Source organism: Heliangelus exortis, chromosome 22 (genome assembly GCF_036169615.1).
Source record: "Heliangelus exortis chromosome 22, bHelExo1.hap1, whole genome shotgun sequence".
Taxonomy (NCBI): Eukaryota; Metazoa; Chordata; class Aves; order Apodiformes; family Trochilidae; genus Heliangelus; species Heliangelus exortis.
The window spans coordinates 6,974,147-6,999,214 of record NC_092443.1 but is presented as its reverse complement, the minus strand read 5'-3'; the positions used below and the strand labels follow the sequence as shown (position 1 = coordinate 6,999,214).

Sequence of the window (25,068 nt, the reverse complement as noted above, 5' to 3'; positions counted from 1 at the left end):
CATGTGCTTGGTTTGTACGGCTGTAGAACACAACAGGAGTGATGTCGGAAGCTGTGGGCTGGTTTCTGTTTTTAATGCTGCCAGAAAACTGCAGTTAGTGCTTACAAAAGGTTGAATTCTAAGATGTGGGCATAAACAAAATAGTTTTCTGTCTTCTGGGAAACCCTAACTCTCATTAAACCTACACCAGCTCTAAGTCTGAAAGACAATTTGCACTTCTCCTCTGGATATCTTTGGTGTGAACTCGGGCTCCAGTCCCTGCATCACTGAAGAGCAGGATCCAGTTTTGGCCAACTGCAGAGACCCCTCCCTGGATGCTGCTCTATGCACCCTCAGCTCTGGGTGCCAGGCTGTCAGGAGTGCCGGGCCACCTCCAAACTGGCAGTGGTGACTAAGCAGCCTGGAGCAGCTGCCTCAAAGGTCCATTCTTCTGGGGGAGATTTACTGCAGAGAGCAGAGGCGCAGGGATGCGGTAATTGCCTTCATTCCCGGACGAAGACCCTGAAGAACAAAAGCCAGTTGCCCGTGAATCCATGGTGTGATTCAAGCATGCACTGGAGGGGAGGAGTGGGAACTGTGTGCTTGTTGCTGTAGCAAGAGCGAGTGGGCATTAATCAGCAGAGCGGCTCTGCCCGACGAGGTGGGAGCGCTGCCGGCCCCGGGGGTGACCCTGAGCCCCCGCAGCCTGCCCGGGGCTGCTGCGGGCCCGGGCCTGGGGAAATGCCAGAACGGTGAAGCCCCTCAGCCAGGAAATCCCCGGAGGGTGACCTGCAGGGCTCCAGCTGGCTGGGCTCTGCCTGCCAGCACTGCCCCGGCTCCTGCTGTCAGCCCGGGTCTCTCGTTTGTGCACCCAGACATCTCCTCCAGAGCCGACCTTAACCTGTGCTCCTGAGCCTGCAGACATCAGCCTCCTGCTCCTGGGACCATTCCTGGTGATCCCCCCACCGCCTGTTTTTTCTGCCCAGATCAAGTGAGAAGCTTTACCGGGGACCTCCAAGGAGAAGGGGTGGCCCGGGAGGAGGATTGCCTGTGCGGAGCCAGCAGGATTGTGAGTGCCGGGATGTGAACGGGGCGTCGGGGGTGGAGGAGCCGTCCTGGGCTGCATCTGAGGGCGGGAGTGCGGGTGCAGTGCGGGGGGTCCGGAGCCCGGGGCTCCCGGGGCGGAGGAGCCACGGAGCGGGGAAGCGGCCACGGGAGGCGCGGGGAGAGGAGCGGAGCCGCGGGGGAGATCCCGCCGTCCGTCGGGGCCGCTCCCCTTGCATCCCTCAGCGAGGAGCACAGAGCCCAGCACACCTCTCCCCCAGGGCTGGGGCTGGTTGCTGTGTCACTGCTGAACTTTGGAAGACTGTGAACATGTTGGGAGTCCGGGCTTCAGCACTGATCCTCAGTCCCTTAGCAGCAAAGTGCTCCGCGGTGCACGCAGCGGAGCCCGGGGAGAGCTCAGAGGTTACTCAGGACTGGCAGGGGAGGCTTGAGGACTTGTTTGCACTGGAGAACAGTTTCCGTGTCTGTTTCTTTACAGCCCCGTATCGATGGCTTTACTGGGTTTTACACAGCCACACACGATGGGTTTCCTTCCTCCGGTGGTGCGGGAGGGTTTTCCGTCAGTCCTGGTGCTCCGGGATGGTTCGGCGGTGCCGAGCTGCGTGCTCCGGCACTGCCCATGGAGGCGTGGAGGCTGCCTGGTCTGCAGGGTCTGCAGCCTGGTACTGTACTCTGCAGGCTCTAAAAGAAATGAGGAAAGCTGCCAGTGACTTGGCACTGTTTGACGATGCAGTTTATGGTGGCTTTTTTATTTAGCTAATGCAGATACAGATGCTCTGCTAACTTCCCTGTCTATTATTATCACACATCTGTATATGCTTTAGGATTATTCTATATCCTGAAAACAAATGTAAAACTGAGACTTTGAATTCGGAAGAACTCAGTGAGTTCAGGGGAACTGAGTATTTGATTGGATTCTAGCCAGGGAAGGTATTTTAGGGTTGTTTTTTTCATTTTTGATTCAAATCCTTCTGAGGAAAAGAGCCTTGTCTAAACCAGCTTTCTGTAGAGTGCTGCTGTCTCTGCAGTGCAACTCTAGTAGTGTTTTGTTTATTCTAGCAAAGGCTGAAAGCTTCCCAGCTCGTCAGCATGGTTAGGAGAGACTTGAGACCTGATTCTTGGTTCTTCAGCTTTCTGGTGAGTTTTACAGTAATTTTATAATTTGAGTATTTGAGGTAATACCAATGCTTTGTATGATTGTTAAGAGACATCCTCTCCAACAGGTTGGCAATCTGTCCAGGAGTCTCTTGGCCTTTGCAGCCCTTGCCAAGAATCAGACTTCTAAAGGTGAGCACTTTTATCAATCATTCTGTATGTTCTTCCAAGCAATATTCAGCACAGAGAAACAACACATAAAAAGGTGGCAGAAACAGAGGCAAAAATATTTTTTTCCAGTAGCCCCTTTTGTGTCTGAAATGGTATTTGCACAGCTAAATATTTGCTTGGCTAACAATGAAATTACTGTCTAAAATCAGGTAAGTAGTGCTCAGCTGCTGGTCTTTATGGCACTATAGTTGTGAACAAAACAGATTATTTTGTGCTTGCATATTGCATCTGCAAATGCAGAAGCTGGTAGGAGCTGAGAGATGGGTATAGAATGAGAAAATTTACTTTCACATATCTGCTTCACTGAACATCCCAAGTGGTGAATGTCGAGATGACTCCTCCAGGGTGCACCAGGCACTCCTTGTAAATGTTGGGGATGCTGCAAGAGACTGACCCTGTAGTGCATGTGGCAGGAGAATGGGTTGGAGAGTCTTCGTGTTCCTCCACATCATGTGTGTCTTTCTCCAGGTGTTGCTCCTGTCACGATTGAGACCTCGAGAGAGGTGTACGAATATGTGGCTACTACTTTGGACTGGTGGCATGCAGACAGATACTGTGAACACCACTTTGCTCAGTTGCTTTTTGAGCCCCAAGACAGTGAAGAAGCTTCCTTCAGCAAAATGCTGCAGTCCCACCACATCAGGGGCTCCATCTGGCTAAATGAAAGGGATGGTGTCCTGCACAAACCAAAAAGGAGACGTGAGTATATGTGTGCTCAGACTCTTGGGAGACGTTCACTGATGGATCTTTGTCAGTCGTGAAAAATTAATCTGACTGGAGAAGTTGCCACTCATTTTTTATTGTCACTGTGGTAACATCCAGGACCTCCAGTCACAAGCTGGGACTGGCAGCTTGAGCAACAGTGATCCCAGCACATCAGCTGCACGGTCACTGTCAGGATTTCCTGGGGCATTGCAGCAGAAGGAATTTGCAGAGGGAGCTCCTCTTCTCCCTCCTCCCACACCATCTCCCTATAAGCAGGTCTGGTTTCCTCAGCCTTGCCATCTGGGACCTATGGGTCCTGCAGAATGATGATGTTAGGGACAGAACCAGGAGGATGGTGTTCCCCGGCAGCAAGACACCTGTGGCAGCTGCCTCAAAGGTGTTATTTGTCTATGCACTTGGTTGCTATAGCATGGGGTGCTTGGGAACATGCTGTTCCTTCCAGATTCATTGTTTGCAATGCTATTTGCTAGAAACCTAAGTTTCTGTAAATTACATTTATGAAGTGATGTGATCTCAGCTCGCCTGCCTTCCTGATCCCCATCAGGCACAAGAGAACTGGAGCCTTGCTGCATCCTTACAGGATGTCCTTGCTTGCAAAGCCCATGAGTTCTTGGCCTTCATAGGAAGCAAATGAAAATGATGTTTTCACCCCAGTAGAAGCTGAACAGACCTTGGTCCATGCTTCTGCCTTTATGCTGTCTGAAATTTCTCTTTTTAGGGCACCACATTGTACCTGTCCTGGTATTCAGAGACAAAACAGACACAAAATACGTGAAGGTGCTTTCTGACTTCCCAGCACTGCCATCTGTCACAGCCTGTGCCCACCTGCAGTGGGACACCAGGACCCAGGAGATTGCTACCATCTTCTCCTATGCTGTGCCAGCTTTTATTAATGAATTCCAGCTCCGGGGCTTTGTTGATGAGGAAGGCTTTGTTCGGTTTGCTCTCATAGTTCATGGGCACCACTCCCCATACCTGCCCATGTTCCGTGCTGATGGACAGTGGCATCACTTCTGTGTGACCTGGCAGCAGGAAAATGGGACCTGGGCCATCTACACTGATGGGAAAAGGAGGGCATCTGCCAGTGGTCTGTGTGCTGCGGGGCCATCTGCCCCCCAGGCCATCTATGGCCAGGGGACTTTCATAATTGGGCAGGATCAAGATTCTCTGGGGGGCACCTTCAAGGCAAAGGAGTCCTTCAGTGGGAACATCACTGACTTGCACATCTGGCAGAAAGTCCTCAGCGCGGAGCAGATTGAGAAGGTTCGGTCCTGCTGGGTGGTAGAGCAAGACCTCGTGTTTGCATGGAGCTCAAATGCTCTGGAGGTGGAAAGCACCGTCCAGGAGGTGACCACCCAGTTTCTTTGCCCAGGTAAACCTCACTGCCCTCACTGCTCCAGCTCCCTCTTGCAGCACGGGGCCAGCACAGTCACCACCAGACCCTTGGTCACTGAAGGCCCCAGCAGTGACCCCAGCACAGACAGCTGCTGAGGTCTCCTGGGCTCATTGCAGCCTTCCTCCTCTTCTGAGAGAAAGGGCTTACTTGTCAGTGATGCTTCAGTGCTCTGCTGGGAGAGGGGAGCTGTCCCCCAGCCAGCCTGGCATGACATGACCCATAAGTCACTCGGGACCTGGCACAGACACCAAGTTCCTCCTGGAGGGTATTTACCAGGCTCGTGGGAAGCAGTTTCTACCCCAGTCCCTGCTCTGGCTCAGCCCTGGGGCTCCTGGAGGAGCTGTTTGCAGCTTTTGTCTTCAGCAGGGTTTGGGGGTTGCTTGCAGGAAATGTGATACTTGCTCAGGGATGGCACTCTGGGGAGCATGGGCCTTCTCTTTGTGTGTTTCCACAGGGCCTGTTGAGGAATGCCAAGTGTTTGAAGTTGGCAGCAGTGGATTCAGTTACACATCTTGTCTGCAGCCTTTGCCTTTTATCTGTCGCTACAGAAAGGGTACAGCATCTGTTATTTATTTATTCATTGCTTCCACAGCATCCACTCCTGGAGGTCCCATGTGGGGTGATGGCCAGTGGTGGGGAGGTCTCATGTCTGCTCTGAAGAGTTCTCATGCAGAGCGTGGCGTAGCTGTGACTTTGTTTCAGCTGCATGCCCTGGGACAGGACATTTCACTGTTCCCCAGTGGCTGTAAATGGCACCTGGAGGAGATGCTGTAGGGTTCTTCCCAGTCCAGGCATCTCCAGACTCGTTGTCCAGGGGCACATGAGGGGGAGGCAGGAAAGAAGTGTTAGGCTGTTTCTCCAGATGGCATCTTTTACTAGAAATAAAATACAGCTGTGAGGTCTTCTTGTCCTGACTGTCCTACAAATTTACCCGCTGTCTGAGGACCATTCCTCAGGCTTTGAACACAACACAGAATCATAGAATCATAGACATATGTTAACCATGCTGCTAGACACCACCCCAATGGTTATGCTTTTGTTTTATCTTCAGATGCATACTGGCAACTGAAAAAAGCTCAGATGGAATCCAGCCATTCACTTGTGGGCCACATGAACACACGTGCAGGGAGGACTGTGGTGAGTCCTGCAGCCCAGCAGTGGCATCTGGCACCAGAAGCAGGCAGGAACCTTTTTTAGGGTGGACTTGCTGGTTCCTGCTGGTGTTTGAGGCCACTTTGCCAGCAGTTACATCTGTGGCCTCTTCTGAGCTGCTGTCAGTGTGTGACCAATGCAGCTGTAACTCGTGCTGTGGTCAAACAAGAAAAGTGTTCCTTCAGGTTGACTTCTCACACTGAAGTTGAGAGGCTGATCAAAATGTCAAGGCAGATCTCCTTCCCTTAAGGCTGGAGGCAGGGGTCCTACAGCAGTGAGGGCAGCAGGGCATTGCCAAGGCATAGCTGGTGATCAGGGCCCTGCACTGAACTAAAACATCTTTTCCATGGCAGATTCCTGAGAACATCTTCACAACTGACATCCGAGACATGAACCTCTCTGTTGCCCTTGAAGTTCTGGATGCCTTGGCAGCTGTCCTGAGGGAAGGAGAGACACAAGTGCTGGAGTCATCTGACCTCCTTGTGGTGCTTCAGTTACTGAAACACATTTCTGATGTGGAAGTCCAGGAGGGAGAGGAACTGGAGATGTTGGAGCAGTTGGGACAATATTATGTGGAAGTGACAGAGTTAATCTTGGAAGAGAAGAATATTGAAACGTGGTCATCAATCAACCAGGTAACACGTGTTACAGCAGCTCCTCCTGTTGTGTGTGCAGCTCCTTGGAGCTGTTCTATGACCAGAGCCTGAGGATCTGCATGGTCACACCAAACCATTCTGGCCCAAGGCTGGACTTGTGAAAATGCAGCAAGCATGGGTAGTCTTGTCCAGTCCAGGTCAGGTCTGGGTGCCTTGCTGCTGCCTCATTGTTGGAGATGCAAACAAGATTTTATGCAAAAATGTGCAGTCAAGTGGTGTCTTCATTGCAGACCCCTCCAATGGGTTGTCTCAGCTCTCTTCAAGCTTCTATACTTTGTCAGCCTGGATTTACAGGATTACACACAGTCTGCAGATTCCTGGTCCTTTGTAGATTCCTTGCTCCCACACTCTGCCCTCTCTGGCAGGGCAATCCCCTTCCCCTCATGGTTTGTTGTGTTTCCCGTGGGTGGGCTGCCAAGGAGATATCTGCCATCAGCCCCCACACTGCTCAAACAACCATCAGGCTTTGTGTGAGGGATTTCCATCATCCCACCCTCATCGGGATTTTGTCCATTGGCTTCTTCCCTCCTCACGTGGGTCTTTTGTGTCTGTTCTATGGCCTTCACTTGCCACCTGTCCCTGGGAAATGTGTGACACCGTCTGGCCTGGCCAGTGCTCCAGGAACCAAGCCAGGGACCACCAGAGATGAAAGGCTGCTGAATAGTTCAAGTTTCCCTCATCATTTACAGTTGCTCAGGTCTCCCTGGCCACAGTTACTCACAGCTCAATAGAGGCATAAATCCACTGGGTGAAAACTCTTCCAGGAAGAGAGGCTGGTTGTTCTACAACTTTGCAAAAATCAGGTGCTGGGTCTGAAAAATCAATACCTTACAGCAGCTTATTTAGTCATTAATTTCTATGCTGGTTTAATGTTGTTTTTTTTGTTTTGTTTTCAATTATTTTTTTTTTGTAACACTCATCAAGTTTGCCTCATGGCCAGTCTTGTCTCCAGTTTCTCATGTTTGCTGTGGGAAGCATGAGCTGAAGTGCAGGTGCTGATTTCATTGCTCTCTCTATGTTTGCAGGTTATCAGAGGGCCTATGGCTGTTGTTGAGCTCTGTGACAGAATGGTGTCACACTTGGCCCCACTGCTGACTGCAGGGAGGACGAAGATCACAATCCAGCATGAGAATGTTGGTGAGTGGCACTGCCAGAGCTCAGGGAGGGCATCTCACTGGGCCCCAGCTCAGTCATCCCACTTGGTTCCCACTCCAAGTCCACTTTTGGCACCTCTCCTCCTCTCTTGCTAACCCTGTGGTTAGCATTCTCCCCATTTCCTTCATGCAGAAGTGGTATAGTGTGGACTGTGGGCTGTAAAAGGATTGTAAGAAACCTTTGGGCACACAAGTCAACCTGAGCCCAGATGCACATGGATTGCACTGAACAGGATCTTTCTGCTGCTTCTCTGAGTCTTGGCTGGGGTTACAGTGCCCTTGTGGTACTTTGCTGTAGCAGTAGCTCCGGAGGAGGGCTGAACCCTGGTTCAGCACCTGATTCTACCCCTTCCTCAGGGATGGAGATCAGGAAGCTGGAGCTGAGCAGCCAGGAGCTGAGCAGTGAGGTGTACGTGGTCCAGAGCCCTGAGAAAGGCAGGCATGACCTCATTGAAGTTCCTGCAGAAGAAATGCAAAGACTGAAAGCCAGAGGTAGGTACTTGTGCTTCCCGGGGTCTCCCCATGGCACTTCTGCATCCTCTTCATCAGGAGGACCTCTTAACCCAGCACACAGGAGTGTGGGGAAGAGATGCCCTCGGTGAAAGGGAGATGGGCTGTGGGGGAGAGAATATCCACAGCCCCTCTGCAGGCACAGCTTGGAGCTGTGAGTGCCCTGGACCCCCGGTGTCCCATCCCCATGCTGCGGCAGCGCTGGGTGCTGAGGCTCAGGGGCTGCTCGGAGGCTCCCGGGGTGCTCTCTCTCTCTCTCCAGGTCTCCGTAGAGTCACGGTGAAAAACATGTGGTTTGGCTACGGGTCCTTGCAGCGCTGCCTGTCCGGGGCTGTCCCCCAGGAGGCGGCTGCCTCTGACGGAGAGCAGAGGTGAGTGAAACAGAACCCCCTCTGCACCCCAGGGCTGCCCCTCAGCACCACCAGAGAGCTCATTCCCAGCTCTGCGCTCAGCCTCCCGCTGCCCCTGTTTTGGGGTGCCCTGCACGCTGTTCCATCCCATCTCATTTCTCCGGGAAGAGGTGGCAGTGCTTTGTGGCGGGGATGCCCCTGGACCCTGCCTCATCCCCTGTCCCTCTGGGCGCCTCTGGCTCATCGCAGGGTCCCTGCTCGGCAGGGCTGGGGACGGGGCTGCCACAGGGTCCCCTCTGCCAGGGCGGAAGGAGCGGGAGTGTCCCAGGGCTGGTGGCTGCAGGGCTGGCGGGAGGACAGCCCCGCGGTCCCCGGGGAGCTCTGGACACTAGGTGGGGATGGCCACCCGTACATCCCCGCACATCCGCTGCTTTCCCGAGCTCAGCCGCTCAGCCCAGCCCCCCGGGTGCTCCAGAGCCCGCTCTGCAGGGTCCCTCCCGCACTGAGGGGGTCAGCGGAGGGGTTCTGTTCACCAGGGGACCTGAGGTGGTCCCAGGCCCTTTGCTGCTGGCACTGAAGCACTCAACACGTGGCTCTGGATCTTTCCAGGTGTCTTGTATATTGTGAGACCCCGTGTTCTGAGCACGCCCTGTGTTTTCCCGTGCCCCTGAGCAACCCCTTCCCCTCACAGGTACCTGAGCACCACGGTGGGCACTGCTCTCATCTCCTCCACTCTGCTCAGTGACTACCAGGAGATCAGCACCTCCGTGCGCTACCGCCTGCAGCACCACATCCAGGTACCCCGGGAAGCATCCCCGCTCAGGGGCTCAGGGCTGTCCCATGCCCAGCTCTCCCACTCGGCTCCTGTGTCCCTGGGCTGGAGTTTGTCCTGTGCTGCCTTGCTGCAGCCTGGTGAGGACACTGCCCCGCCTGCATCCGGAGGGTGCATGGCTGTGACATCTCTTCTCCTTCTCTGCCTGCAGGACCTGCACCATCAGCTGGTGGGGCCCATCTGTGCCTTCTGGAACTTCAGCCTCAGGTGCTTTATTTCAGTTCCAGTCCCCAGATTTATGAGCTTTTATTTTCACTGAAAAACACAATGTAACAATATAAATATAAAAGTAGGGATCTATATTTTTTGCCTGGTTTGCACACTGACATCCTCTTGTCTGCTCTGGTAGCACTCTCCTGGGAAGGTTTCTGCTGTAAAAGTCACTCACAAGCAAATGACCTTTAATGAGGTATATACAACTAAAATGGAAAGGCTGAGTTAATTATGATTGTTGCCTGCAACAAAGAAAGGTTGGGCCAAGATATATAGCCCAACAGACTGCAGGACTCCCATGCCTCATAAATACTGCTTGGCACTGAGATGTGTTTTTGCTGGATGTCACCACAGTGAGAGCACTGAGTCTGTGATATATTATGGATTGGTAATTAAGTCATTCAAGTGCAAAAAACCTCCTTAGAGTCCCAGGTTTGCAACAGGCATGGATTATTTTGGGGAAGGTGGAAAGAGGGTGTTTTTGGAGGCAGCTGGTTGCTCTCTACTAGTAGAGGCTACCTCTACTAGCCCTGCCCTGAAGTTGATGTTCCCTTCCACATGACAACCTGTTCTTGATATCCTCCTCTTTCTCATTTCAACTCTGCTTCTTCTGAAAGAATGAAATTCCCATAATACCTTAGCTTTCTGTTGAAATGGATGGTAATTTCTATATTTTCTTCTCTGTTTTTAGCATTGGTTTTGGGTTTTCTTTTTTTTTTTTTTTCTTTTTTTTCTGCATGTTAGCCCAGATACTGGTGGGATGTGGTCCACAGATGGCTGCTCTGTGGTGACATCTCTCCCAGACTCCTCTGCCTGTTTTTGCAACCACACCACGAATTTTGCTGTGCTGCTGCAGGTCTATGACATGCAGGTAAGAGAGGAGCCTTTCCCTGATGGTCTGTGGGGTGGATGACAGAACTGTTACCAGACTGTGGTTAATTTGTGGGGTGTTTGTGTCTTCTGTTGTTTCATGGTTGGAGCAGAGGAGCACCAAGGAGGAGCTCACACTGCAGACCTTGACTTTTATTGGATGTGGAGTTTCCTTCTGTGCCTTGATTGTTACCCTCGTTTTATTCTTTGCAGTTGGGTAAGAGAAGTTCAGACACTTGTAGCCATCTCTGTGGTTTTTGTTTGCTATTTTCCTTCAGAACAAGTATGCAAACAAGGTATCTTTGGTCAGTGTGGGGAGAGGTAAGTGTGTGGGGAGAGGCTGGGGAGATAGCAGATCACCCAGACAGGTCTGTGCATCCCAGCAAGGACTAGAGAGAAAATGTACACCCTCTCCTTTGACTGCAGCTGAGGGCTTCCTGTCTCCTCCCTCAGTGTCCCCAAGAGTGAACGAACAACAGTGCACAAGAACCTGATCTTTGCACTAGCTGCAGCAGAAGCTCTGCTCATGTTCAGTGAATTGGCCAAGACCAACCAGGTAAGCTCACCAGAACATGTCCTGTTCAGGCAGCAGGACAAAGCCTGCTGAAGCCTTATTGTCACAGCAAAACTGTGATCCTTTTTATTAATGTTTCATTAATTAGCTGTGACTTGGATCTAAGAAAGGATTGTGTCTCTGTGTTTGGAGATAAGGATACATGCATTGTGCAGTTTGCCAGGAAATTTTACCTCTTTCTTCTGACAGTTTGTCTCCAGCAAAAAATGCTTCAGGAAATTTAAGTAGTTACAAAGCAGCAACATACAGTTATGTCCTCTTCTGTGTCCTCTTCCACATCCCAGGGCTCAATCAAGCAGCTCTGAGGTGAGAGGCCTTCAAGGAAAGTCCAAGAACTGCAGGAAAAGATGCTGTCAGTTCCCTGTTCTGTGTCTTTAGATGGTCACAGAAGAGATGAGTGTGAGCTGCAGCAGCTGGACTATTGATGTCTTGCAATTTCAAGAACTCTTTTTCATGCTTGTGGATGTTTAATTCCACCACTTCTGCACTCTCTGCAGCATAATTTACAGGTTGTTCTCTCCTTCCTGATCACACACACTCAGAAGTCCCCAGAGGACTCCTGAAACTGTGTGTGATTTCTCTTCTCTCTAGGTGATGTGTTTCATGGTCACTGCCTCCCTTCATCTCTTCTTCATGGCAGCCTTTTCATGGATGCTGGTAGAGGGGCTTCTCCTGTGGAGCAAGGTGGTAGCAGTCAACATGAGTGAAGACAGGAGAATGAAGTTCTACTATGTGACAGGCTGGGGTATCTACAGACTCCTCTGCATTGGGTGCTCAGAAAAATGGATCAATTGTTTTGTTTCACAAAAATGTCTGTAGAAGGGATTCACACATATTTGGTTTGATTCACTATGAGAGAAGGGTGCCACTGCTCTCCAAGGGCTTTCATACCTTTGAGTGTGAAATTGACAGTTTTAGATGATAAATTAGAAAACATTTCTGTTCTGTACAGTCCAAAAAAGTTTATAGTAAGTTCTTTTTCTTGGAGGGCATTACTACTGTCTGTGAGCAATCAGAAAATACATATGTTCCTGACTAAGCACCCTTTCCTCAGAGGGAGCCCTTTAGGGCCATAGGATTCATTTGGATAATCTGAGTTTCACACCAAAGAGGAGTCTCATTAGGTCAATGCCCCTTGCAAAACACCCACCTGGTTGAACATCAGCCACAGGCTCAAATATTTTTGATTGTTTCATGTCTTTGATTGTCCATTTTGTTAAAAAAGCAATCTGAGGAGTAAATTGCTTTGATCAGGACTCAGGACTTGGAATGCTTTATACCTAGAAGAGTGATGCTGACAGCGTATAAATCTGGTCTTGCAGAGCCAGGACAGATTTCACTGCAGTAAATTGATGTTGCTCATGGGGTTTCAGAGGCTAAACGGGCTCATGCTGGAGCGTGTCTGGTCTTGGGGGGTTTGAAGCAATTGTCTAGAGCACAGCTGACCTGCATGGCTCATCTCTGTTTTTCCTGGGGTTTAATCTGTTGTGTTGTTTTTTTTTTTCTTCAGGTCTTCCAGTCATTATTGTGGGGGTGACCCTTGCAACTTCCTTTAACAAGTATGTGGCAGACAACCACTGCTGGCTGAACATTCAGACCAATGTCATCTGGGCCTTTGTTGGTCCTGTTCTCTTCATCCTGGCCGTAAGTGCCAATACCTGCCTGGAAGGTGTGATTCCCTTGTGTTCAGTTTTAGGAAGGCATTCCAGAATCAGGGATGTGAGCACTCCTGTGGCTAAGGTGCTTTCTTGCAGGACTGTGACTGCTACTTTTAAAGGAAATTTTTTGTTACACCTTATATATACTTTCACAGCACAAATAAATCTCTTTAACCAGAGCAGCTTTTTGATAGAAAAAAGTGCTTTAAGAATATTTTGCTGACCAGTTCTTGTGTTGGCTGTTCAACTAGGAATGTAGATTGATGTGTAGGCTGACTGTGACTTTGCCTTTACTAAAGGTCTCATTTTAATATGGGAACATCTCTGTCCTTGTAGTAGCGTGAGTGTCATTGTACAACAACACAGTAGCAGAAAAAGGTGCAATGTTCAAGGGATCCAGAGTAGACGCTTGACAGGGAAGACATTCTGTAGAAGAGGTTTTGAGATAAGTTTTCCAGATTTCATATGTGCTTGGATAGCTCTGTGAAGTGTTTTATTCACTGCTTTCTCAGGAGTGACACATTTCTCCCCAAGTTCTAACACTTAGTTAGCCAGTCCCCAGCAGAAAAGCCTCACCCCACTGGAGCTGAGATTACAGGAGGTTACTGGGCTCTTCTCTGGCAGGTGAACACCTTCGTGCTGCTCCGTGTGGTGATGGTGACTGTGTCCAGTGCTCGCAGGAGATCAAAGATGCTGACACCCAACAGCAGCCTGGAGAACCAGCTTGGAATACAGATCTGGTGAGCAGGGGAGGGGTTGGTGTTCCCTGCCCTGCCTGCTGTGGGGATGAAATGATGGGATTACTGTTAAACTGAGAATCTTTGCCTTGACAAAGTGAAGGCTGGGAGAGGCAGGGCAGGAAGGATTTTCTCCTGCAGGGTAACTGTGAGGCAGCCTGCCTGCTCCAGACAGCACTCCCAGCCTGGCAAACCTGGTGAGTTTGAGACATGGTGGATGGAAAATAACACTGGTGGTATGAGCTTCTGTAATCAGCCAATATAGAGAGACCTCTAAAAAACTGCTGCTTGAGTCATTATTTTATCACCCTCTGTGAATCTTTATTGTTGTTAGCTGGCGCCGGGTACCCCCGCTAGACACGCATTGTTCCCCTGTATCATAAATAAATTTTCCCAAATTTACAGAGGCACAAAGATAGGGCATTTCTGGAGGGCAGGGTGACATCCATATGCTAACAAAACAAACACTGAAGTCCTCCTTGGAGAAGCAACTGGAGGCAAAATAGCTGTCTTCTCATGGCTAATGACGTCAAAGAGCTCCATTCTTGCTAATTCTCAGTGATAAATAAAGAGCAGAGCTGGCACACTGGAGGCCAGGAGGTGAAATATTTGGTTTTTTCCCTCTTAACTGATGTTGTTTGCAAAGGAATTTGTTCCATAGCTACCATCTTGGGTGCCTTTTGGTGGACACATCATCTGAAAGGCACTTTCTGGGGGAGGTGAGATGTCTCCAGCAAGGAGACAAGGAAATTTTCTTCTCAACTGCAAGATACAGGCCAGGGTGCTCCTAAACCCCTGGGGCTCTCCCAGTGCAAATGTCCTCTGTGCTGTGTATCCTAGTGCAGATGCCCCAGACATGTGCCAGGACCCTGGGCAGGGTTTGCAGAGCCAGGAAGGACACTGGGCAGGATGGGGAGCTTTGCCAGGACAGTCTGGGCTCAGGGATGCAGAGCACAACAGATATCCCCATGGGGAGCTGGGAGGTGGGTGCTGGTGCACAGTGTTTCACCTCTGAAATGTGTCCAGGTAATGCTGAGCTCTTCTTCCTGACAGGGCCACAGCCAAGCCCGTCCTGGTGTTGCTACCTGTGCTGGGGCTGACCTGGGTGTGTGGGGTCCTCGTCCACCTCAGCATCATTTGGGCTTATGTCTTCATTGTGCTGAACTCCCTCCAGGTGAGTCCTGTTCCAGGTGGATCCTCACATCAACATCAAGCAGGTATCAGTGGTTTTTTGTGTTTAATGTTTCTATTAACAGGGATCTCTGTAGGGCATAAAGTGACCCTGGTGTGTAAAGCAATGCTTAATATTTGCTTCTAAGTATGCTGATTTCATCAAAAGTGTTTAAAACTTGAACTAGCCTCTATGTGGTTAAAAGAGCAAAGCACATTGTGTCAGCCACAGAACCAGGAGCATGCAGTTCTACTCTGAGCCAGGACTGTTCCCGGGACCTCAGGATATCTGAAACTCAGGGACACATGGTGACAGTAAGTCCCAGAACATGTGCTTGCCACCTGCGATTCAAACCTCAGCCCCTTGCTGGCAGAAGCTTTCCAAACCTCAAGGGAAAGCAGCTGTAGATGGAGCTAGAGAAGCACTGAACCCCCCTGCTTCTGGTGAGCAGGAGGGAATGGTCCAAGGTGAGCTCTGCAGGCAGCCAGCCCAGGAGCTGACTGGCTCCAAGCCCTGGAGATCAGACTGTGCCAGCAGAAACCCCACAGACACCCCTCTCCCTGGATATTCACAGGCAGGTTTTACAGAGTCCCTTGCCCAGTGCTTGAGGACAAATCTTGCTCTAGAAGACCCAAGTGTAGAGAGCAACTGAGTACTACCCTCCGAGTTATTGGGATCCAAAGAGTTGTCCATCTCCTGGCAGTCTGCTTCTGCCTCACTTCAGTGTTCATTCTGTAAAAACACGAGCACATGTATGACACCAGAGGGGTCCTGCTGAGGACCTCGGGCTTGATGCCTTCAGGAAGGCTGCTCTCCAGTAACACTCAGGGCTGCTCTTCCTTCTGCAGCCCAGAACTGGAAAGGGAAATCCCAGGATGAGCCCCCTAGTTCAAGGACTGCTAACAACCCCTTGTACCATGTCAGGGCCCGGATGGCATCCTCCAGGCTCACAGAGCTTTTGCTTCCTCACTCATGCCAGTGGAGGGGCTGTGAGATGCTGGCTGTGGAGTTGGGAGGGAGCAGAGATAAAACCATCCCATTTCAGCCCCCGTGCTGACTGTTATGGCTCACCTTGGAATTCCCTTTAAGGCCAGCGGGCTTCTTCATGCGCCAGTCCTGTGGAGGGAATTTTTGCTGCTGTGGTTGTTTGTTTGTTTGAGTGCTCACTGTTTATCTGCGGAAACCCCAGCCTGTCTTCAAGGTTACTCTGTGCGTCGACACCAAACATGAGAACTGCTCCAGGCAGTGCAGGAATTCAGCCGAGTGACTGAGAAGCAACGTGGAGTGGTGCTGTGCCCGAGGTGGCAGCAGTGTCTGGTCTCAGGGTGCTGAGCAGGAGGCAGCATCATTCCTGCAGCCCATGGTTTGTGGCTGGGACACCAAGACCCTGCCGAGCTCCTGGTGCTGGGCAGAGGTGACTGCTCCTGTCAAGAAGCAGTTTGGGTAAAACCTGCTGGCTTCACCTCAGCTGGTAGAGATGGAAGGGTGGTCCTGGAGGTGGGTAAGGGGCTCCCTGAGCTGCTGCCCTGGGCAGGGAGCAGGAGGTGGCATTGGGGTGGCACCCATCCTGCTCTGCAGGCACGTGCCACGTTCTTGTCTGTGGCCACCCAGCACCTGCCCTGCCATGAGTGGGGAGCTGGGGGGGACAGGGCATTGAGGGCAGGACTGCAGGCAGGAGCAGGCTCCTCCAGAACCCCAGCTCTGTTCCCACCCGCTGCTGCAGCTGGGCCTCCTCTCCTTCCTTGCTCCCATCCCAGCCGACCCCGCCGCTCCCCCCTCTCCCCACGCTCATCCAGAATGATTATTTCAAGGAAGACCTGCCTTGGCAGCCCCACCAGAAATCTGGTCTGGGGGAGTGAGCGGCAGTGCTGGCTGAAGGACAGGTCATGGCACGGCGCCAGGGTGCTGCTACCACCGCGCCTGCCAAGAGCCCGCAGATGAAGAGCAAGGCTCCCAGCAGACAAGATGGATTACTTTTCTTGCTGCAGCTGATTTATCTAGCTGCGATAACAAACACCCCACAGATAGAACATAAATCTGGTGGGCCAGATAGGGCTGCCTTAAGACCAGAATCGTTGGTCTGGAGCTGTAATTAGCCCCAGGCTGTGGCCTCCAGGCGATGCTCACCCCAGCTCTACTGCGGACACTTCCCCGGAGCACATCCCACACCAGCCCTGGGGGTGCAGCTGTGGCTGAGTGGCTGTGGCAGAGTGTGCCACTGCTCTGTGGTCCTCAGTGTGTGCACCAAACAGCTCCAGGTGTGTGGGCAGGGAGAGGGTGGGTGTACTGCTGGAGCCCCAGTGTGCTGGCGGGAGAGAGAATCTCTGCCCAGCCTGGCAATGAGCAAAGCCTCTGGATCTGTACCCCACTCAACCTGGGCCACAGGGTCCTGTTAAGGCTGTGGTCTGTCACTGTGTGCGATCATGCTGCACCTGGTCTGCTGGTGACATCCCCCACCCCAGGTGGGTGCTTGGTGGGAAGGGAGGTCTGCTTCCCATCTTTCAGTTTCCTCCCAGTTGACTCCTGGTGCTTTCTGCTTCTGAGATCTGAAGGAGGTGTTTCCTGGGTGCTCCCTAGCTGCACAACTCTAACCCTTCCTGCTCTCTCTCCTCTGCAGGGCCTCTACATATTCCTGGTCTATGCAATCTATAACAGCGAGGTAAGAGATGGCCCTGGCTGAGGCTCAGACACTCCTCAGAGCTGCTCTTTATGAGCAACTGAGGGGGCTGCTGGGGTGGTGGGAGGTGCAACAGACAGTATCACCCTGACTGTGCTTCTGGGACAGCAGTTTCTTTTCTTCCATGACTTCCTGGGAGATCTCTTGCTCTGCTAGAGCTGCTGTGGCCCTCTCTAATGTCCTTGCTCTGCTCCAGGTGAGGAATGCCATCCAGAGGATGAAGGACAAGAAGAAAGCACTCTCATTCACAGTAAGTTGCTAGGAAGTCCTGCTACCCTGGCACCCACAGGAGCAGAGCCCTAGATGTATATTTGGTCTGCTTTGAGGAGATGATATTGGAGAAAAAGTCTTTTTTTACTTTATTTTTTTGTCTCCCTTCTTTGCAGACCTGTTGGACAATGCAGACCCTAAGATAATCTGTCCTCATTAGGCAGCAGCCTGTTGTATCAGGGTGGAATGGGAGTCAAAGTCCCAGGGGCTGCAGTGCAGATGAAATGGATCCTTAAAGGTGGACCTGGATCCAGCAAAGACACACGTTGGTTTTCACTGTCCTGTATCTCCTCCTCATTACAGAACTGCTCTCATCCCATCAACTACTTATCAAGTCCAAGAAACACAACCTCCTGGGAGACTGGGAAACTGAGTCCTTCTGCAGCTGACAGTGCCTTGTCGAGCCCTGTGCAGAAAGAGCCCCCAGTGAAGAACATCACCAACAAAGGTAAGGAGGGTTGTCCTTGCTGCTGGCCCAGGCCGTGTCATGAAAACTCAGTAGCATCGTTATTCCCAAGGCTTGAATTTCAGTGGACATTCACCAGGCACTGCCTTGGACCCTTGGGCCTGTGTGAGTACTTGGGGTCTGCTGCTGCAGCACAGGATGAAGGGCTCCCAGGGGAGGTGGGGATGGTCTGCATGTGGATCTCAGAGGGAGCAGGTTCCTGCCTGCAGGCTGGCTGGGCATGGGGTCTTATTACTGTGTCACACAGCGTTGCATTCTCTTGAGATATGCAGGGGACACAAAGGACAGAGATCTTGCTAAAGCATGAATATTTCTACTGTCCAGTCTCCAAACTCATTGTGGTCCTTCTCCCCCTAGGAAGTTTTGGAACCAAAATTCCCATGGGGATTTCATCCATCATGTCACCTGAGAGACCGGTATGTAGTGTCTTCTGATACTCTTCCACCTCCATCCGTGTCCAGCATAGCAGTTACGTAGGAACAGTTCCAGGGAGGGGCTGGGACTTGGGGATACCCGGTCATGTCACCAGCTCTGGCATAACTTCAATGCTTCATCTTGAGCAAGTCCCAGAAGCTGCTTGGCTCGGACCTGTTGTACACGGACTGAGGGCACCACTGATCCCCTCTGTCCCAGGGTGTAACAGAAGTTGCTGATTGTCAGTGAGGGACCAGGCAGGGTCAACAAATGGAAACAGCAGCAGGGACTCACAGTCCCCAAGCTGCATCCTTCCAGGGAGCACAGGCTGGGTTGTGCTGCCTGCAGGAGCATGATGCAGAGCTCAGTAAGGTAGGGTCTATGGCAGAGAACAATTTAAATTTTACTACTCTGGTAACACTTCCATCTCCCGCTATTGAAATGATCATCAGTCCTTGTGCACTTGACATACAAGTGCTGTAATTTCCTCAGAATAAAATCCGACACTACTTTAATATGAGTCCCTCACTGAAGTATCTCTCTCCCTCTCTAATATTTATCCTTTGAAAACCTGTGTCACATAGACAGCTCTTATTTATCCAATAGATAATACTTCTATAGCTGGCATATCATTTTCAAGCCACTCAATAAAATCCATATTTTCATCTCTCATGATTTATACTGTGGTTAATGCCATTCCCCCTCCTGCTGAGCACCAGCCAGGGGATCCCTTCCTAGGCAATGCTTTTCTCAGCCAGGCAGGTGCTGGCTCTGTAAGCTGGGACCAGGGCTAAGCTCCTGGCATCAGACCAGAGAGTGGGCCAAAGGGATTAACCCAGGGGCCTGAGATTCCCCAGGCAGGAAGCATCAGGAGGCAGCACATCTCCTAAATGCCAAGGCCATGGTGTTTCCTAGCAGGCAAAGACCGAAAGCGCTTTCCTCCATGTGAGGGTCACCGAGGATTTTGGTGTATCTTTGCTGCTTAAACATTGCATTTTTAATGAGCTTGCTTCCTTTGTAACACCTTCAGACGGTGAGGCTGCTGCCAGTGCAGGAGCCCATGCTGGTGGGTGTTTTGACCGTGCAGCTCCTGGGGTTCCATGGCTGATCCCTGCAGTGCCGAGCTGGCTGCGGGGAATTTCCATCCGAGCGAGGTGGTCGGTGTGGCTGTGCTGGGTGTTGCCCTTCCCTGGGAGTGTGCTGCCTCTGAGCTCCTTGGCTAGATAAGTCAGTGCTGGTTTTCCTGCTCCCTGGCTGAATGAGTCATGGCACTCACTGGAGGAGCCCTGAATTAAGGATGTCACTGGCAGCTGCTCAATAGTTTGGATGAAGAGGAGATGCTACTTAAAAACATTTGAAAACACTTAAAATGACAAAACACTGTGCCGGTGAAGATACAAACACAGATGAGATGTTCTTTGTGTTTCAGCTTTTTAAAAGGTTGTTTGGTAATATTTATTGCTGTTGGGCTGGAAGCAGGAATTTCACACCTCACAGAGCTTTGAGCATCACTTAAGCTCAAGGTGCAGGCTTGTGTGTGCTCTTTCCACCACAGCTTGGGGGGAGAAAGTTATCTCTTCTCCTCCTATACCCGCCAGGGGCCTGGGGGTCTCAAAGGGGAGCAGGGTACCCCACAGGCACTGTGAGGGGTGCAGTGGTATCCAGGGGCACTGCTGGGTGCCCATCCCTCAGGGATTGGGATGAGGGCTCTGGTTCCCCGCTGTGCTGTGGGTCACAGGGGGGAAAGTGCAGAGGGGCAGGTGGGTGCTGGGGGAGCCCTGCATGGCCTTAGGGAGCAGCCCAGGGGGGTTGCCAGCAGCAGAGTACTCAGATTTGTACCTTCTGCTAACAGGTGTTCTCCCCTCTTTCAGGCTGTAGAGCTGACAGCATTCAAATCCTCAGGTAACATTTGCCTACATTGTTTTCTTTTGGTTTTTCTACTGCTCATACTGGTTTCTGTGGTACAAGGTGGTGATTCTTCCTCAGGCTTTAGGAAGGGTTTCATTTCCCAGCTGTCCTGGCCAGGCAGGAGGGAGATCCTGAGCAGATGAGGGGGTTGTAAAGCCCAAGAAGCACTGGTGGGTGCCCATCTCACAGCACCCACCTGGTTTGCACAGCACCTCGTTGCTTGGCAGGACCTGGGCTGTTTCAGGGGTGGCAACAGCTTCTGCTGCCATGGGGGATTTCAAACCAGCAGCTGCTGGCAGGTGTTAGAAGGGACTTGCTCCCAAAGAAGGAAAGGTGAGGTGTTCAGACAGGGATGGATTTATGAGCTTAAAAGCAGCCATTTAGCATCTTCTGTTTCAGGTTGTAGAAAGGCCAATGTCACCATGGAGGTGGGTAGAATTAAAACCAGAAATCCCTCCTAAGCCCCAGGCCTCTGCTCCACTGCAGTGCTGGGGAGAGGCTGGCCAGGCACAGCTTCCTGCTCCCATCCCAGCTTCCCTGCCTGCCTTTGGCCAAGTCACCAGCTCCTCTGGGGACAAGTGCAGAATATTCAGCTTTTTTTTTTTTTTTTTTTTTTTTTTTTTTGCCAGCGACTGCCAAGTACCCCCAGCAGGCTCAGTGCTGTCTCTGGATAGGGTTACTCAGACAGGGAGTGCAGTGAAGAAGCACTGGGGATGGATTGATAATATTTTTTCTGCATTGTTACATTTTCTTTTGTCTAAGGAAGCAGTGCATTAGCAGTTTCTGATTTTGCTCCACAATAAGTGTCTAAGCAGGGCATGCTTAGACTATTTGCAAGACGATGCCACCCAGAAGCATTGCAGCTTTCTTCCCTACAGTGGACACATGAGCAAGGCAGAATCAGTGGCATCCTGGAGTAAAAGTGCTGCAGCATTTCAGGCGTAGCAGTGGGGTCTCAGAGGCAGCAAGACCTGCACCCCAGCACGTGCATTTGTGCTCTGTGTTCCCCCTCCCTCCCCCTTACCTGCCCCTGCATATTTTCACCGAGCCACATGTGTCATTAAACTCCAGATGTGCACAGAGGTGGGTTGTTTAGTTTGGTTTTGTTTGCTCAGGTAAACCCTCAGTGCATGTTTAAAAGCCTGGGTGTGCGCAGCGGTCGCTGGGGAGGCCGGGACGGGTTCGGTGCCTTCCCCCCCATGCCGGCTGATGCGCAGCGGCCACGGCAGCTGCTGGTGGGTGCAGGGCGGGCTGTGCTCGGCCACCCTCCCTGCTAGCAGTGAGAGCAGCTCCTTGTGTGCCCTGGGGTGAGGGAGCCCTTGTCTGGGCAGTCCTTCAGCCTTGGGTGAAGGAGAAGATCTCCTTGAACCAGAAGAGCTCTCCTCTGCACACTTGTGGACGTGCAAGCCGGTGTGCGGCACAGCGCTGGTGACGGCTGCGCTGCTCCCAGGCACGGGGCTCAGACAAGTGATTCCAGACATTAGGGAAAAAAAGAAAAAAAAGGAAAAAAAGGCAGTAACGCCCAGCTGCAGTAATGCCTGGAAGACCCCAGGGCAGCTCAGCAGTGCACGTGTTCCCATCTTCACAGCTTGTTCAGCAGAGCAAAATGTTGTTTAGCTCTTGGGTACAACAGCTGAAGGGGAAGCATCCCATGAACACGTGTGCTTGGTGATGGACGAGAGAGAAATAATTTCAAAACACACTGCTACCCCTCTTCTGATTGTTTTCTCACAAAGTAGTTTAGTGAAAAGGGACATATTTTGTCCCAAAGATCTTTATTTTTAAATTTCCAGCCAGCTGTAATGAAAATCATGGGAGTCTCAGGGCCTAAATGAGTTGCTCACAATATCCCAAGAAAGTTGTGCTGGATCTGGGGTGTGATCCATCTCTCCCTGCTCCAACTGGGCATCAAGCTCTGAGTGCAGGAGGCAGCCAGCAGGTCCCTGGGGGAAGTGGGACAGGCTCCATGGGGTGCATTAGCACGCATGAGGGTGAGGGAGGATAAAATGTGGATAAATACCAGTCCAGTTCCACAGAAATGAGGCGTTCTGCAGCATGGCTATGGCAGGAGGCAGGCATGGGCTGTGCTGTGCCCTATGGACTTCTCCCCACCCCCAATATTTGGGCTCAGTTCACTCAGGAGGGCCACATGTGCCGCAGTAATGAGCTCCAGCCCTGCAGCACAAAGCTGTGAGCGGCTGCTGGATTCATCACACCCTTTATGTGAGCACAGGATGACCAGTGGGGTTCACATATTTGCACAAACAATAACTACCATCTTCCTTGTCTTAGCAAACAAGAGCTCCAAGAGGCCTCCACATCCTCCATCTCTTCAAGTGATGGCTGCTTTGTTTCCCTACCATAATTTCATTATTCTGTTTGAATACATTTATATGTTGCTAAGCCACACATAGCAACATGGGTCTTGTCTCCATGGCTCAGCATTTCTGTGATCAGTATTGAGTAATTCTGCAACTCTCGCCATAAGTAAGATCAGATTTAAAATAATGACTAAATTATGAAAGTTTGTGGTTCAAAGCCAGTAAAGCACCTGAGCATGGTGGGCACTGGGACAAAGGCAGGACTGCCCCATGCTGATCCTGCAGGGCTGCCCTGCAGTGGGATCACTGCTGCTATCCCTGCTGTGGTCCTTCCTCGTGGGCAGAGGCCTCATGCCCTGAAGGAAGGAGGTGCAGCCCATGTAGGTTCCTGCTCTCAGCAGCTCTGGTATTTCCATTACACTGCCCTGAAACCTCATTCTTCAGTGCTTCCAGAGCTCAGTGGTGTGTGCAGTGGGCTAATGACTGAGCAGGGGGAAGGAGTAATTTCTCAGTACAGCCCTGGCCCTGTGCAGGAGGGCTGCCTTGGCTGCCTGCCATCAGGGTGGTATTTCTGAGACCCCCCAAGGTGGGGGGGGAGCCATGGGGCTGCAGCGCTGCCCCAGCCGCAGGGCCCTGCTCTGTCCTAGGGCTGTGCTGAGCTGTCTCCATTGTGCTGTGGGACCTCTGTGGATGCACTCACTGCCACCCCACCCTCACTGGCACCTCTGAGACCATCTCTCTTTTGCTTTAGGTTTCTGAGGAGTTCTGGGTGATGGGCCCACAACACCGAGGTTCTTCCAGCAGCCGAGAGGACAGCAGGTCAGAGGAGCTGGCTTCCATGTGGAGGCTGTCCCAGCCCAGGAAGAGTTTTTAGCCCCATGCTTCTTCCTAGCAACATGTGCAGACAAAACCAAGGCAGGACTGGGGTGCCCTGGGGTCTCATGATGTCTCTGCTGCTGCTGAAGACTGCCCTGCTCCTCTCCAGTTGCAGGCAACCACCAGGCAGGTACTTGTGACTCCTGCCTGGGGGTCCCCAGGCTCCTGGCCTGGTGGAGCTGTTGGTGGGGATGGTTATTGCCACCAGCAGAGATTGTTGAGCAGAAATTGTCCCCCCTCTGCTCCCCAGGCTCCCACCCACTGCCATTCTGTTTTCTGTCCCTCTGTCCTTTGCATCCAACCTGTTCTCCTGCTACCTCCCTAGTGTTTAGAGTTCAGAAAATATGCTGGGGTTTGTGCTGATCATGATGACAGTAAATGCTGATTTTAAAGGCAGCCTTCTCTCTGTGTTGTGATGGGATATCTCGTGGCCAGGTGTGGCAGCGTGCAGTGGCTGTGCAGGGCTGGGCATGGGCTTGGCTGTGGTGCAGGGCAGCAGGACACTGCGTGGCCCAGGGGACCCTCAGCAGCAGTGACCACCAAGGGCTGCATGAACAATCCCCTGCCTAAGCTAACTGCCCAAAAGCACTGTCATTCCTGTGCTCACATGGAAAACACACTCAGAGTCACTACGGCAATTTCCAGCAGCACTTTGAACCAGATCCTGAGTCACCAAAGCCTTGAATCCCACCACATCAGTGACCCTTCTCCCGCAGCCATGGGGTCCTGGTCCCACTGCAGGCAGGCGTGGGTCCTGGAGAGACACCCATGGGCACCCAGCATGTGCAGAGATCAAGGGCTGCTCTCCTGCAGGGACATGGGGATCCAAGAGGAGCCAACACAACAGGCAGTCAACAAGCACAAAGTCTGCCTTTTTAAATGAACTGCAAAATTTATTACAGTGGTTTGCTCCTGACAAGGAAGTTGGTAACCTCCTGCCTGGGAAGGAAGGGTGGGGAGTGGGGAAGGGGCAGGATCAGAGGGAGAAAAGGATATGAGAGACAGAGAGGGAAAGACACTTAAGGACACTTCATTTTCTGAAAACATCTTTTACCTCCCAAACCATTTTCTCCAGTTCTTTAAGTTCACAAAAAGAAGAAGGTGAAATTGAACCACAGACTTCAGGAGGAAAATGCACAAACATGTTGAAAAGCAGAGACAAACATGCTCTTCTGCATCTAACAAGCTTCCATAAACCGTGCAGCACCTGCAGCTCCTCAAGGCACCGGCTCTGCGCAGCCCCCTCCAAACGAGGAGCAAACACCCTCTGTGGAAAACAAACCTGAACCACCCCTGGCTGTGCTGGAGGAGCCTCGGTGGGTCTGGGGGACCCATCTGTGGTGAGGGGCCATGCTGGGCTACCTGGTCATGGGAGGAAAAGAGGGGAAGGCTGACACCAAAAGAGTCTCAGCAGAAGCACAAGTCCAGCACATCCCAGCTTGAGGGGCTGCAGCCCCCCAGTGCTGCCCAGTCATGTCTGTGAGCCCCTGTCCCATGGTGAGAGAGGAACCAACAGCTCTTGCTTGTGGCTTTGGCACAGCATCTGCTGTCAGCCAGAGATATGGCAGAGTGTCACAGGGGGTTCTGGGGGCTCGGCCTGGCCCAGCATGGGGCACAGGACAATTCTTATTACTCCTTGCCAATGCGCTTGGGCAGCAGGAGGGGGCTGAGAAGCCCCCCAGCTCCCCCGAGCACCTGGGCCCGTGCTGGCACAGGAGTAGCTCTGGGCTCTGCAGCCTGGACCTGCTGCTGCCCCACACCTCCCTC

At 51.8% G+C, this 25,068-nt stretch overlaps 1 protein-coding gene across 4 annotated transcripts; it reads left to right on the top strand.

Moving 5' to 3' along the window:
* The first annotated feature begins 232 nt into the window (after nt 1-232).
* On the top strand, nt 233-23,697 carry ADGRD2 (adhesion G protein-coupled receptor D2). 4 transcript variants are annotated; one of them, XM_071766243.1, is made up of 26 exons: nt 233-1,048; nt 2,104-2,181; nt 2,268-2,331; nt 2,839-3,069; nt 3,815-4,468; nt 4,947-5,045; nt 5,544-5,629; nt 5,998-6,279; nt 7,326-7,437; nt 7,812-7,946; nt 8,227-8,335; nt 9,006-9,111; nt 9,298-9,353; nt 10,104-10,230; nt 10,343-10,446; nt 10,683-10,785; nt 11,395-11,548; nt 12,314-12,447; nt 13,086-13,201; nt 14,252-14,372; nt 16,987-17,028; nt 17,243-17,296; nt 17,620-17,764; nt 18,140-18,198; nt 20,068-20,098; nt 23,177-23,697. In XM_071766243.1, the coding sequence occupies exons 2-26, from the start codon at nt 2,134-2,136 to the stop codon at nt 23,182-23,184; spliced, it is 3,180 nt and encodes a 1,059-aa protein (XP_071622344.1). In that variant the 5' UTR covers nt 233-1,048; nt 2,104-2,133; the 3' UTR covers nt 23,185-23,697. The 4 variants fall into 4 exon arrangements, with proteins under 4 accessions (XP_071622344.1, XP_071622340.1, XP_071622341.1 ...); XM_071766239.1 differs by lacking the exon at nt 23,177-23,697 and adding an exon at nt 20,909-21,228; XM_071766240.1 differs by lacking the exon at nt 20,068-20,098.
* The last annotated feature ends 1,371 nt before the right edge of the window (nt 23,698-25,068 follow it).

Excerpts from the sequence above, each read along its gene's own strand:
- ADGRD2 (XM_071766239.1), top strand. The coding sequence starts at position 2,134 with ATGGTTAGGAGAGACTTGAGACCTGATTCTTGGTTCTTCAGCTTTCTG. Across the intron at positions 9,354-10,103 it reads TTCTGGAACTTCAGCCTCAG|CCCAGATACTGGTGGGATGT; the intron begins GTGCTTTATTTC and ends TCTGCATGTTAG. Across the intron at positions 10,231-10,342 it reads TGCAGGTCTATGACATGCAG|AGGAGCACCAAGGAGGAGCT; the intron begins GTAAGAGAGGAG and ends TGGTTGGAGCAG.